The sequence below is a fragment of the Papilio polytes genome, unplaced genomic scaffold (assembly GCF_000836215.1).
Source record: "Papilio polytes unplaced genomic scaffold, Ppol_1.0 DF824492.1, whole genome shotgun sequence".
Lineage (NCBI taxonomy): Eukaryota > Metazoa > Arthropoda > Insecta > Lepidoptera > Papilionidae > Papilio > Papilio polytes.
The window spans coordinates 417,094-430,193 of record NW_013524712.1 but is presented as its reverse complement, the minus strand read 5'-3'; the positions used below and the strand labels follow the sequence as shown (position 1 = coordinate 430,193).

Genomic DNA, 13,100 nt, shown 5'->3' with positions numbered 1-13,100 from the left:
CCTATTCATTGTAGATTTAAGTGGACATTCGATTGTGGACCATATCCTAGCACAAACCTAGCTTAGTTGGAATTATTGAAGGAAATATTAGTAAATTAACTAAAAGCTACTAATACATAAAAAATTCTAATATTATAAATGTGAAAGTTTGTGTTTGTAGCCTAAACTGCTGAACGGATATAGACTACTTGTTTTTTTATTTATTTTTAATTTCAAGATGAGGGACGCGGGCCAAAGCTAGTTAAACATAGGTGACCAAAAAAATCTTACGAGAATAAAGAATGCATAATATTCTCAAATGATTTGGGGGTACCTATAATTATAGGGGGTGCCTATTTTAGGGGGTTCCTAATGTACTAACTTGGCAGCCTGGGGGGTGTCAACCCCGAACACTTTCTTCCACTGTTCGTGCGCGGCGAACTGTATGGCCGCGTAAGGCACTATCCTCGCCATGGTGGCACTGTTCCCCCGCCACAGCGCTATGACACCTTCCGTCCTCGCACTGCTGACAAGGAACTGGACAGCCGCTCGGGTAGAGTAGGGGATGTCACTGATAATACACACTGTTTTCAATACTGATTATATCTTACTAGCTGTTGCTCGCGACTTTGCCCTCGTGAAATTAAAAAATATAGCCTACGTTAATAGATAAAGTATCTTTCTAATGGTGAAAGACTTTTTAAAATCAGCCCAGTATCATATTTACGTTAACCGATTACATATAGAAGTACAAAAACCCAGAAATACTAATCTTTTCTCTTTATAATATTAGTATAATGTGATGCCGGAGGCCTAACTTTAGCCCTTTTCCTTCCCACCCTTTTTCTCATGATTCTCATGAGATGGATGGAAAGTGAGCGTGGATTTGACTGTGGAGGAAACGCATAGGTATGAGATATATTCTCTTTATGTGCGTTTTCTCCTTCGTCGATTAAGGGTAGGCAATGCATCCGCTATTGCGAATGTCTGTGGGCAGCAATCGATCGCCAATTTGGTGGGTTCAGATGGCCGCTTATAATATAAAAAAATACACTAATATAATAAATGAGAGAGTTTAGGTGGATGGATGTTAGAGTTTGAAACCTAAACGGCTGAACGGCTCTCGAAATTTCGCATATGTAGAGAATAGTCTGGAAGAACACGGCTAAGCCATTTATTTTTAATTCGCCGGCGGAGTAGCGGGCGAAGGTTGTTTAAGAAACAAAAGTTATCCAAAAAACATTGAAAAATTATCCTAAATTATGCAAAAAAAGGGCTCGCAATATTTAGGTTTTTTTTTAACATGTTTTATCCATATTTTACAATTTTTTAAAGTATTTTGTTTATAATTTTACATTGTTCAAAATTTATGCCTATTTAACATCATAAAATATGCAATATATATTACCATTTTTTTTAAAAAAAAAGCACCCTGTATCAATGCTAGTATTATAAAGAGGAAAATTTATTTTTGTATGTATTGAAATAACTCAAAAACTACTGGGCCGATTTCAAAAATTCTTTCACTATTAAAAAAATAATTTCATACGGACAAGTCGCGAGCAACAGTAGTACAGCTAGTAGTATATAAAATTGTGATACTATGGTAGCTCTCACCTTGTTTGGAACCTGATCTTGGCGCGGTCGAGGGGTGCTATGACGGTCTTGGCGACTGCGCCCGCTGTCGCCCCCGCCGCCAGTGACGTCACCAACAGCAACCCCCCGTTCATTTGTCGAGGGGTCTCTGGTACAAACGAAATTTACTTTTCAATAGTAGAGTAAATAGCTTACTTTTCTTTACAGCCATGTGAACACAAAACGATATTTTCGATGACAATCTAAACCTAGGATCTGCAAACAATTTCTTAACAAAATATAATAGATTTTTCGTAAAATAATTTACCTAACAGTTAATTTACTAAGTATCCTCTTTGTTGAAAAAACTTTTTCTTTAACATAAAGTTCCCTTTGTTAAAAGCACAAAGTTTATCTTTTCTTGTAAAGTCGAAAAGAATAAGAGTCGAAGAGACTTCGGACAATAATCAAACTTTTGTATAGTTGAGACACGAGAAAAAAGTCAAGGGGTCCCTTATCTAGTAAAATTTTATATGGGGTCTATGTCTGAGTTTGAAAATACTACAATTTACTCACGTCTGGTGTGCGAGGTTCTGTCGTCCTGCAGGAAGCCGCTGCGCTCACCCACGGCAATGGTCCCGCCCCCCATCCTGGACCCCCTACTGATACTTACATTGACTAACACCCCCTGAAACACATACTATGTAAAAATGTATGAGAAATAAAAATTATTTAAAGTAAATTTTTATTAAACACTAACTTTCGTCCGCGACTCCTTCCGCGTGGAATTAAAAAAATAAAAGTGTGTAGCCTATGCATTCTAACTATCCTCTACATCTATTCCAAATTTCATCCAGACCCATTCATCGTTTATGCTACAAACTCTAACAATCCATAGACACTTTCGCAGTTATAACTTTTGTAAGATTTCGCTTTTATAAAAACGTGGACCCCCAGTTACGACTTATGGACCCCCAATTTAGCGTCCAACGACCGTGTACCCCTGGTATCACTTTGGGAATCACTGACTTAGGTCAAATTAATTAATTGTTCTACATATCAACAAAAAAAATTTCCAAATGGAATTGTTATGCTTATTTTTGTTTTTATAACAATTGTTATAAGTATAACAATGATGGGAACGTCCGGTACATTATCATATTATTCATAAATCGCTGTTAAAATAATATACAGCACTGAAAAAATTACATTTACAATAAGTTGGCACATCACACGGTATAGTGCTTTTATTATGCACGTGTCAACTCAAAAACAGTAGTTAGATTTGATATTTCGACAACGTCAACAAGTCATTTTTTTAATCAACAATGACAATTACTATTCAAGTTATCATTTTATCTTAACAGAATAAAATTTGATAAGGAGAATCTTACTAACATTATAAATGTGTTAGAGTTTGTAGCCTAAACTGCTGAACGGATCTCGATGAAATTTGGCACAGATGTAGAGCATAGTCTGGAAGAACACATAGGCTACTTTTTATTCCGGGAATAGTAATGGTTCCCATGGGATTGATTAATTTAGTTTTTTAATGTTTACTCGATAGCTCTGCAACGGTTCAACATATCTTATTGAAATTTGGCACAGATATAAAACAAAGTCTGGAGCGTACATGGGATAAGGTTAATCGCCGAAATTGTCCGGTTCCCGAGGGATATAAAGCTTTTTGTTATTTATATAGTTCGTATATTTTCTAATATCACGCGGACGGAAGACGCGGGCAATAGCTAGTAAAAAATATTTTATTTATTTATTTATTGGTGATAACCACTCAGCATATGTGCTGATCTGATCTGATGTGTTATCCCCCTAGATTATAGACCTCCCTACCTAGGTCATGTCGTCTCCCAAATATAGCATATCAACTACTTGTAGGGGACATCAAAATTACTATATCTATAGATAAGATATAACTGTTAACTACTGTTCTGATAATATAACAATTACACAATAATAGTATCTTAACATATACCAGTACAGTTTCACAGTGGTAGTGCCCGCTTTAACATCTTAGCACTGCAGGGCCCCCCCAGTAATACCACGACCACACAGACAGGCGTCAAATGGTAGCAATTCCGTGTTTCGTCTGATGGGTGTGGTGCGGGAGGCCTAATTTAAGTCCCTTTCCCTTTACCACCCTTTTCTTATAAGGAGAGGATGGGAAGGGGAAGTGGATTTGACGGTGGATGAGATGCATAGGAAGGGGAAATATCCTCTTTATATGCGTCTCCTCCGCCGTCGTATAAGGGTAGGCAACGCATCTGCAGTTGCGGATGTCTATGGGCAGCGATCGCTTCACCATTTTGGCGGATTCAGGTGGCCGCTTGCTCGTTTGCCACCATATGTGATAAAAAAAAACCAAAATCTCATCTTACTAATATTATAAATGTGAAAGTTTAGATGGATGGATGTTTGTTAGAGTTTGCAGCTTATTTAGTTTTTAAATTCGGTTTCTATAAAACTAAATAAATTTGTTAATCTACACTATTATAATAAAGCGTAAACACACACTTCTTTGTTGCCTAACATGTCAGCAATTACACCATATTTTTGAATAATTCTTTTCTAATAAAAAGCCCTACACTTACGTCACGCTTTAGGCTATATATTTCCACGCCATTGAACTTAGGGCGTAAATATTTCGGATAAAAACCCTAATGTGGGAAAGAGACCATAAGTTGCTGCCAACATCAAGAAAGCAAGATGATAATATGACAAATGTAAACAATAAAATAGAAATTTCATAATTTCATGCGGATGAAGCCGCATGGGAACAGCTAGTCACACATAAATAGCTGGAAACATTAATCTATTGTTTTTTGTTATTTATAATTAGCAGAAATTTTTTATATAAAGAGTAAAGATTCATATTTTTGTATATTTTGAAATAATTCAAAAAAACTGGGCCTATTTCAAAAATTCTTTTAGAAAGGTAATTTATATGTGAGTAACAAAGGCTATTTTTTTAACCCTTAACTTGGCAGATTTTTTTTTTCGAATATCAAAATAATATTCATAGCACTTAACCTTGATGACCCAAAGTGTTTAGAAAAAAAACTGATGTATTTCTACAGATACACTAGCAAGAAAAGGGTATGTATATGTTAATTCCACTCATGTGAAGTTGCTAGAAGCTCGTAATTAATAAAGTTAGAAAACTTGATTTTTGCATAGATATAAAACATCAATCTATTTGTAAAGTTTTTTTTTAATTTCGCACAGATTAAATTAAAGTCAATAGTTTTTTTTTACCAGACTTCAAATGGAAGGAGTTTCTCAATTTGATTATATTTTTTAAGTATAATATTTGAGTCCTTTACTTTAGAAACAAGTTGACAAGTAACCTAAATTTATTATCAAAATGTAACTTTAATGAAACAGCATAAATTACACGCCAATGACCTTTCATATGTCAAATTAATAATAAGATAAAAATCATCAAAATGGTATTTTTGTTCCAATTAAAATATAACAATGAAGTCTTCAAGATGGAGCATTATACAAAAATATACTAGCTTTTGTCCGTGACTGTCAGCATGGAATTAAAAAAAACAAAATTATCTCATGCATTCCACCAGACTATGCTCTTCATGTGTATTCAGTAGTTTGGCTACAAACTGTAATAAACATCCAACCGTCCTAAACTTTGCATTTACAAGAGTAACATTCATTGCAACCCTACTAATATAAACTAGAAACAAGTACAAAACTTCAATTTAATATCTGCGTAATCTTTATAATCACAATAAAAAAATTAATTAAATTTCTTGCATACTATAAGATTTATAACAATAAATAACTTTATAAGATGTTGCTTCATAAAAACATCATTATAATCTGTTTATATACTCCCACAGTAAATAAAACCGTTTTGATTCTTATTTACATATTTATAAAACCTTAAAAATTCTTATCTGTGGTTCGGACGTTTTGTTTTTTTAAATCTACGCAGAACATAGTCCAAAGTCTAGGTCGCAACCTTGAATAGGTTCTAAGACTACATACTTAAATAACCACTAAATCTATATTTAGACAACCCTTTGAGAACAAACAATATCATTTTTACGACTTACTTGAAATTCCTTAGTGATATTTAATACTTGAAGACTTTGAAGCTTAGAACAATAGATTTCTAACTAAAAAGTTGCACTTTACCAATCTCGAATAACACACAAACACTTTTACTGTTTCTCCAATCGAAAATATTTCAAATGTATTGTTTACGTATTTTTATTAAGCAATAAATGAAAAAACACCTTTCCTTATCATGATAACTTGACAAACTGAATGAAGTACAGATTAAATAGTAAATTTATGTAACATTTTGACAGCTGATGTCAGTTGTTGCGAGATTGCAATAAATAAAATTCATTTCCTACCAAAATAAGCGACTTTTATATAATTGTCGTTAAAAGAAGGTGCTTTATTTGTATGTATTTTTTTAGTAAAAGCTGTCAGTATAGCCTTACTAAAAAAAATATTCATACAAATAACTTGTTTTAAATTAGTGTTGTGGACATGTAGTAGTACAGGAAGGGGAAATTGTCAACATCATCATCTCCTTATCCTACTCCCGTAGGGTCGGCGCAACAGGTTTTTGTCCTCCACATAACTCTATCATACGTCATCTCAGTCACTCCCTTTTTGATCATGTTACCTTTTACACAATCCATCCATCTCTTTCTATGTCTACCTCTACCGATGTACCTCCACATTCATAACTAACGTTCTTGTAAAAAGCGATTCATCCCTCCTCATAAGATGCCCATACTATGCTAACCTTTTACTCCTTACCTTCTCTACTACGGGGGCTACTCTCAAACTTTCTCATTATAATAGGAAGGAGAAACTTCGCTTTTTCAGCGAATTGGAGTAGATGGTCGCTTGTTTACCACCTTTTAACACAAAAGTATAAACACACTATATATATTATTGACTAGGGTTTTAAAGGAAATAATAAAACAATATAGTTAGAAAATAAAATTTATGAAATATGGACGTAGTTATTTCAAATTGTAAAACCAAATAAATACAATATGACAATAAAACTTATATGACGTAATCAACTCCATTAGACAATATATTTGTGAGTACAAGTACTTTATTTATTTAATTTACATAATATATTTTGTAAAATCATCTATACATTCTTCAAATCTCATAATTTTATCCAAAATTGTACTTTTTGTAATAAATTATTGCACATAAAAATGACAAACAAAGCCTGTTTTAGACATAATTTGTGTACAGCAATTAAAAAACCGTGAAATCTATAAAATAAATCTAACGTAGTAATATAAAGGCACATTAACTTTAATTACGAGTGTTGCCATTCAAAAACTACCAATTTAGTAGTTTACGCGTTAAATTTAAAAGCATAATAAAATAGTTAAATAAATCAATCGCTGAAGTCCAAATCTGAATCACTATCGTGTTTCTCCCTTATAGTCTTCTTAGTGTGTACTGTGAGTGCGCGCTGCCGTCGCGCCTCCGCCGGCGGCACCAACAAGTCACCTGAATACTCTATCACTTCTGCCCTGTTAAAATATAAAAAAAAACCCGACTTATTATACCTATGACTTGAGAAAAAAATACCAATCGTCACCTCTTTCCGTAGCCAGCCCAACGAATACCTAATGTAATAAAGCGTAAACACACTACATTGTTACATAGGTTGTCAATTCCAGCATATTTTTGAATAATTCTTTCTTTAATAAAAAGCCCTACACTTACAACACACTTTAGACTATATACTTTCACAGTTAAACTTGGTAGATAAATAAATTGGAAAAAAACCTTCATGTGGGAAAGGGACCATAAATTACAAGCTGCCAACATTAAGGAAGCAAGGATATTATAGTAATGTTAATTTTGACATTTGCAATTGAGATTTAGACACATGTAAACAATAAATTTTTACGGTGAAGGAAAACATCGTGATGCCTGCACATATCGGAGAAGAAATTCAAAGATATGTGTGAAGTCAAGCCGCAGTGCAGGTTGACTATGTCCTAGTCACCCCTTACTTAGGGTAGGCTCCGAGCCCCTCGGTGGGGATATATAGTGAGCTGGTGATGATGATGATCTATACTATTATAATAAAGCATAAACACACACTTCTTTGTTGCCTAAGATGTCAGCAATTACAGCATATTTTTGTAATAATTCTTTTATTAATAAAAAGCCCTACACTTACGTCACACTTTAGGCTATATATTTTCACGCCATTAAACTTAGGGGGTAAATATTTGGATTAAAACCCTAATGTAGGACAGAGACCATAAGTTGTTGCCAACATCAATGAAGCAAGGTTTTCAACATGTCATTTTGACATTTGCAATTGATTATTTGTCACATGTAAACAATAAAATAAAATTCTCATAATTTTATGCGGATAAAGCCGCACAAAAACAGTTAATATAAAAATAAATAGATAATATACCTGGCTATTCTCCACTCGAGTACTTCAGTAGTGAAGTCATCACAGTTGCCGAGGTCGGTGAAGCCCACTATGAAGTCTTTGGTCTTGTTTTCCTTCACCAGCCCTATGGTGGGCAACACGCGGATCTTGAGACGACCTACACAATAACCATTTTTAATTTTCAAATAAACTACTTGATTTTCCATTAATTTTTTTTTTAATAACATAAGGTGGCAAACGAGCAAACGGCCACCTGAATCCGGTAAAATGGCGAAGCGACCGCTGCAATAGACATCCGCAATTGCAGATGCGTTGCCTACCCTTATACGACGGAGGAGGAGACGCACATGAAGAGAATACCTCCGCTCCCTATGTATCTCCTCCTCAGTCAAATCCACTTCCCCTTCCCATCCTCTCCTTATAAGAAAAGGGTATTAAAGAGAAAGGGACTTAAATTAGGCCTCCGGCACCACACTCATCAGACGAAACACGGAATTGCTTCCACTTCACGCCTGTCTTGTGTGTGGTCGTGGTATTACTGGGGGCGTGCCGGCCTATTCGTACTAAGATTTTAAAGCGGGCACTACCACTGTGAAATTTAACATAAACAACAAATCAAAACAGTTTTTAGGCACAGAAGTTACTAATTTTAGGTTTCAGTAAAGTTTATAGTAAAAATCTTACTATCTCACTAATATTATAATTGCGAAAGTTTAGATGAATGGATGTTAGAGTTTGTAGCCTAAACTGCTGAACAGATCTCGATGAATTTAGGTATAGATGTAGATGATAGTCTGGAAGAACATAGGCTACTTGCTTTTGTTTTTTTTTATTCCAAGCGTGCGGAGTCGCGGGTGAAAGCTAGTAAAATCATATTATTAAAGATGCAAAAGTTAGTATGTATGGACATTTGTTACATAATCTAGATAATGGATAAATAGAATTTACAGATATGAATATTAGCCTGGAATAGACTACGAAATATTTTAACTCAGCGGACAAAGTCATGAGTAGAAGCTAGTTTTAAATAAATAAAAAATTGGAAACAAAATACAATCATACATCACATTATAATAATCTGAAGGCCATTTCTATGATAAACTTACTTTGGCACGCGACTCCGTGTATAATTAAAAAAAAACAAAGGTGAGTAAACTACATCCTCTTTATATGCTAAATTTAATGGATATACATTCAGCAGTTTAGGTTACAAACATCTATCCGTCTAAACTTTCGCATTTATATTTAGAACTAGCTGTTGCTCGCGACTTCGCCCGCGTGAAATTAAAAAAATATAGCCTATGTTACTCACAGATAAATTACCTTTCTAAGGGTGAAAGAAGTTTCAGTCCCAGTAGTTTCTGAGTTATTGCAATACATACAAAAATACAAATCTTTCCTCTTAATAATATTAGTATAGATTTATCACAAACCTGTGAGGAATGGCGCTCGTTCCACATCCAGCTTGACGAACCTCGTCTCGACATGTTTCTTAGCGAGGGTGTGGAGATGCATGTCCACGATGCGGCAGCGCGGCGTGTCCGCGCGGTAGAAGTGACACACCACATTCTCACTCTTGTTGCACACAACAAAGAACTCCTTCTCACCATCTATCTCTGTATACTCACCATGACCCTGGGAGCGGAGAACAGTTTCTTATTTTATCTTTTACACTATTCAGAACTGCAGTTCCATATCTACACTATTATAATAAAGCGTAAACACACACTTCTTTGTTGCCTAAGATGTCAGCAATTACAGCACATTTTTCAATAATTCTTTCTTTAATAAAAAGCCCTACACTTACGTCATGCTTTGGGCTATATATTTTAACACCATTAAACTTAGGGGGTAAATATTTTGGATAAAAACCCTAATGTGGGAAAGAAACCATAAGTTGCTGCAAACATCAAGAAACCAAGATTGCCAAGGTTTGTCATGTCATGTCATATTGACATTTGCTATTGACAATTTGACAAATGTAAACAATAAAATAAAATTTTCATAATTTCATGCGGATGAAGCCGCACAGGAACAGCTAGTTGTAGATAATCTAAATCCTTCCAAGAGTACACGGAAGGGAAAATATCCTTTTTATGTGGCTAAGGAAGCCATTACGAGGCAACAATACATCCGCTATTTCAGATGTTTATAGACAGTAATTGCTTTGATATTTCAGTGAATTTATGTGACCCCTTGCTAATTTGCCACTTTATAATATGAAAAAAAAATAATGTGCTGGCACACAGTAAATGTAATTAACTAAGACACAAGCAATATCAAGTTCTTTGTAAAATTATCATAATATACATACATTAGTGAGCCACTCCTGCTTCTGCTTTGCTCTTTTCTTCATCTCCTCAATGCGCTGTCTCCGGATTGCCTCCAAATCACCACTGTCCATTGCATCCAATCTACAAATACAAGAAGATTCATCAACTTGCCCTTATCCCTTATAGAGGGTCGGCACAGTATGTGCTGCTCTTCCATACATCTCTATCAGCCGTCATATCTGAATCCACTCCTTTCTTAAGCATATCTTCTTTCACACAATACATACTTTCTTCGGTCTTCCTCTTACTTTATAGCCCACATTCATCCTTAACACTTTTTGGTTTATGTCCCCATCGTCTTGCATTACATGTCCATACCACGCTAACCTTTTGCTTCTGAATTCCTCCACCACTGGCGCTACTTTCGAACTTTCTCTAATATACACATTCATACAAATACAAGAAGATTACTATGCTTAAATACTCCCATACATTAAAAAATGTTAATTGAATACACAATACAAAAGATACTTGTTACTATATATCTGAAATTTGAGAAAGATGTTGAACACAGTCTTAAGGAACACATCGGCTAAAAACTCTACTAAATTCTGCATAACTGAGGTTGTATGCAACAGCTACTCTTATACTTCTTTCCGCAAGTCAAATGCTTGTATTAAATCTTACTTCTCCAACTCGCTGTCCAACTGCTTCTCCACCGTCTGTGCCACATGCTGCAGAACTTGCTCCATTGTTAATAACAATTCTGAAATATAATTAATTGGTAACACAGACGGTAGTCCAATTGCTACACAAAACTTGTATTTAACATAATTAGTGATAGTTCTATTATTATCTTCATGATTCAGAACTAAACAAACACATATGCAATTTGGTATCTTCGAATAAAAGACGCCCGGTCCTTTCGATAACGTACACTTAAAACCAAACAGAAATAGTTCATTACTTCTACTGATTGTTGTATATTAAAGGTATTAAAAAGTTAGAGAGAGTTGTTTTATTATGAAAGTAGTGCTAAATAAATCACAATGATGACCTCATAAATGAGCCGCACACATGTTCCATAAAACTCTCATAACTTATTAACTTACCTTTCTACTTCAATAAAAAATATTTCAGTATATAACTAGAAGTGAAATTTTGAATTCGACGTAATAAATCGCTTTATAATATACGCAAAAGTCTGATTTAGTTATTTTGTTTACTAAACTCTTTGAACTTCGCTTTTTGTCATTTGTCAGTTTTTTATTTTACTTTCCTTGACGTTTAAACGAAAAATGTTGCCATGACATTGTGCAAATTGTGTCAAGGGTACTAATCAACGAACAAAAACTACCAAAAGACACATTTTGTGAAAGTATAGAAGTAATAATACAACAACATCGATATTCGGTTTAAATAATTATCGAAATCAACTAAAATTATTATTTTCTTATTAACTAATTTAGAGGACAATTCTAGTATTGATTATAGTATAGAGAATTTAGCGATGACAGAAATAATAGTGAAATCGAATTCGATTATCATTGTGAAGCGATCATCTTTGGCGCGTTTGTGCGCGCTTAGGGCAATGAGGGCACTGAGGCTCTACTATTATAAATATGAAAGTTTGGATGGATGGATGTTAGCCTAAACTGCTAAACGAATTTGGATGAAATTTGGCATAGATAGCATAGTCTGGAAGAGCTTATAGGCTACTTGTTTTTGCATTGTTTGATTCCACAGGGACGGAGTCACGGGCGAAAGGTAAAGTAATAAAACAGTACATTTAAGTCTCAACTTTACTTATTGAAAAATGAGGTACGGATGTTTAAGACTTCACTAACTTAAACATTAACACAGATTTATGTAATAAATTACAATCAGTCGTCCGCCAGGGTTACCTACATTAATAAAACAATCAAATATACAATAAACGAAAAATACAAATACAAATACAAAATATTAAATAATTTGTACAAAATAAATGCATTACAATCATTCAAATGGACAGCTTTTTATAATAATTAATTACTTTGTACAGACATTTAACAGCAACATTGATCAAAAGTAATTTTAATTATGAAATTTACTTAAAACCTTTTACAATTCCGCAGCTATATTATTTATGTGTATTAGATAATGAATTTATTATTTATTGCTTAATTTTCAATGTTTCTGCTATATAAGTAAGCTAAAAATCGTCAATATTTAGGAGAAACCAAATTGATGTGGCATAGAAGGAAAACTGTCCCTCTGGAGAAAATGGAAATGTCTGTGTTAAGCTACAGGGGAGCAGAAATTTTGGAGGAATCCATAAATAATATCCTCTATGGTTTTTTTTTTTAAATTAAATGAATAGCTCAATGTTAAAACTTTAAAATGCATGCATTAAAGTTACTTTTGGAATTGAAATATTAACATGTAAGGACATTGTTTTCGAAATTAATTATTACAACTTAATTTACAAGTGTTACTTTAGTGGAGTTTATACAATTTTTAAATTGTCATTTCAATGTAACTTGCATATTTATTCAAATAGTTTTTCATTAATTATAATCAACTATATCCATGGCACATATTTATATCAATTTGTTAGAATATCCAATTTTTGCAAGAGTCAAATTAATTCACAGCAATATCAAACATTGTACATAACGCAACTAGCAACACTGTCAATACCACAGACAACACTGTTCCTTCACATTCACTTTAATCACATGATTTATAGTCTGTCCTTTTATATGTGAGGGCGGCGTGTAGCAGCGGGTAGGAGCAGGGGGTGTATCACGAGGTGGTGGTGATGGCCTTGTAGAGACGCAGGCGCCACT

At 34.1% G+C, this 13,100-nt stretch overlaps 2 protein-coding genes across 2 annotated transcripts in view; both read right to left on the bottom strand.

The window, feature by feature from the left end:
- The window catches only part of LOC106105640 (mitochondrial coenzyme A transporter SLC25A42-like), a 10,026-nt gene extending 4,185 nt beyond the window's left edge, over positions 1 to 5,841 (bottom strand). The window contains exons 1-4 of the mRNA XM_013286095.1: positions 5,649 to 5,841; positions 2,131 to 2,242; positions 1,597 to 1,723; positions 352 to 550 (exon numbers count right to left, since the gene is read on the bottom strand). Coding sequence (XP_013141549.1) covers positions 352 to 550; positions 1,597 to 1,723; positions 2,131 to 2,203 — 399 coding nt within the window. The 5' untranslated portion in view covers positions 2,204 to 2,242; positions 5,649 to 5,841. The remainder of the gene's footprint in view (positions 1 to 351; positions 551 to 1,596; positions 1,724 to 2,130; positions 2,243 to 5,648) is intronic.
- A 701-nt stretch (positions 5,842 to 6,542) lies between these two features.
- Positions 6,543 to 11,545, bottom strand: LOC106105736 (thioredoxin domain-containing protein 9). The gene is made up of 6 exons (XM_013286204.1): positions 11,382 to 11,545; positions 10,957 to 11,035; positions 10,311 to 10,410; positions 9,430 to 9,631; positions 8,018 to 8,153; positions 6,543 to 7,112 (listed from the first exon to the last, which is right to left on the bottom strand). Exons 2-6 carry the CDS (start codon positions 11,019 to 11,021, stop codon positions 6,974 to 6,976), a joined length of 642 nt encoding a protein of 213 aa, XP_013141658.1. The 5' UTR covers positions 11,022 to 11,035; positions 11,382 to 11,545; the 3' UTR covers positions 6,543 to 6,973.
- Positions 11,546 to 13,100: the final 1,555 nt, after the last annotated feature.

Coding starts and splice junctions, on each gene's coding strand:
- LOC106105736 (XM_013286204.1), bottom strand. CDS start 11,021: ATGGAGCAAGTTCTGCAGCATGTGGCACAGACGGTGGAGAAGCAGTTG. Junction 10,411..10,956: donor TTGGACAGCGAGTTGGAGAA/GTAAGATTTAAT, acceptor TTGTATTTGTAG/ATTGGATGCAATGGACAGTG. Junction 8,154..9,429: donor ACGAGCGCCATTCCTCACAG/GTTTGTGATAAA, acceptor GTTATTGTGTAG/GTCGTCTCAAGATCCGCGTG.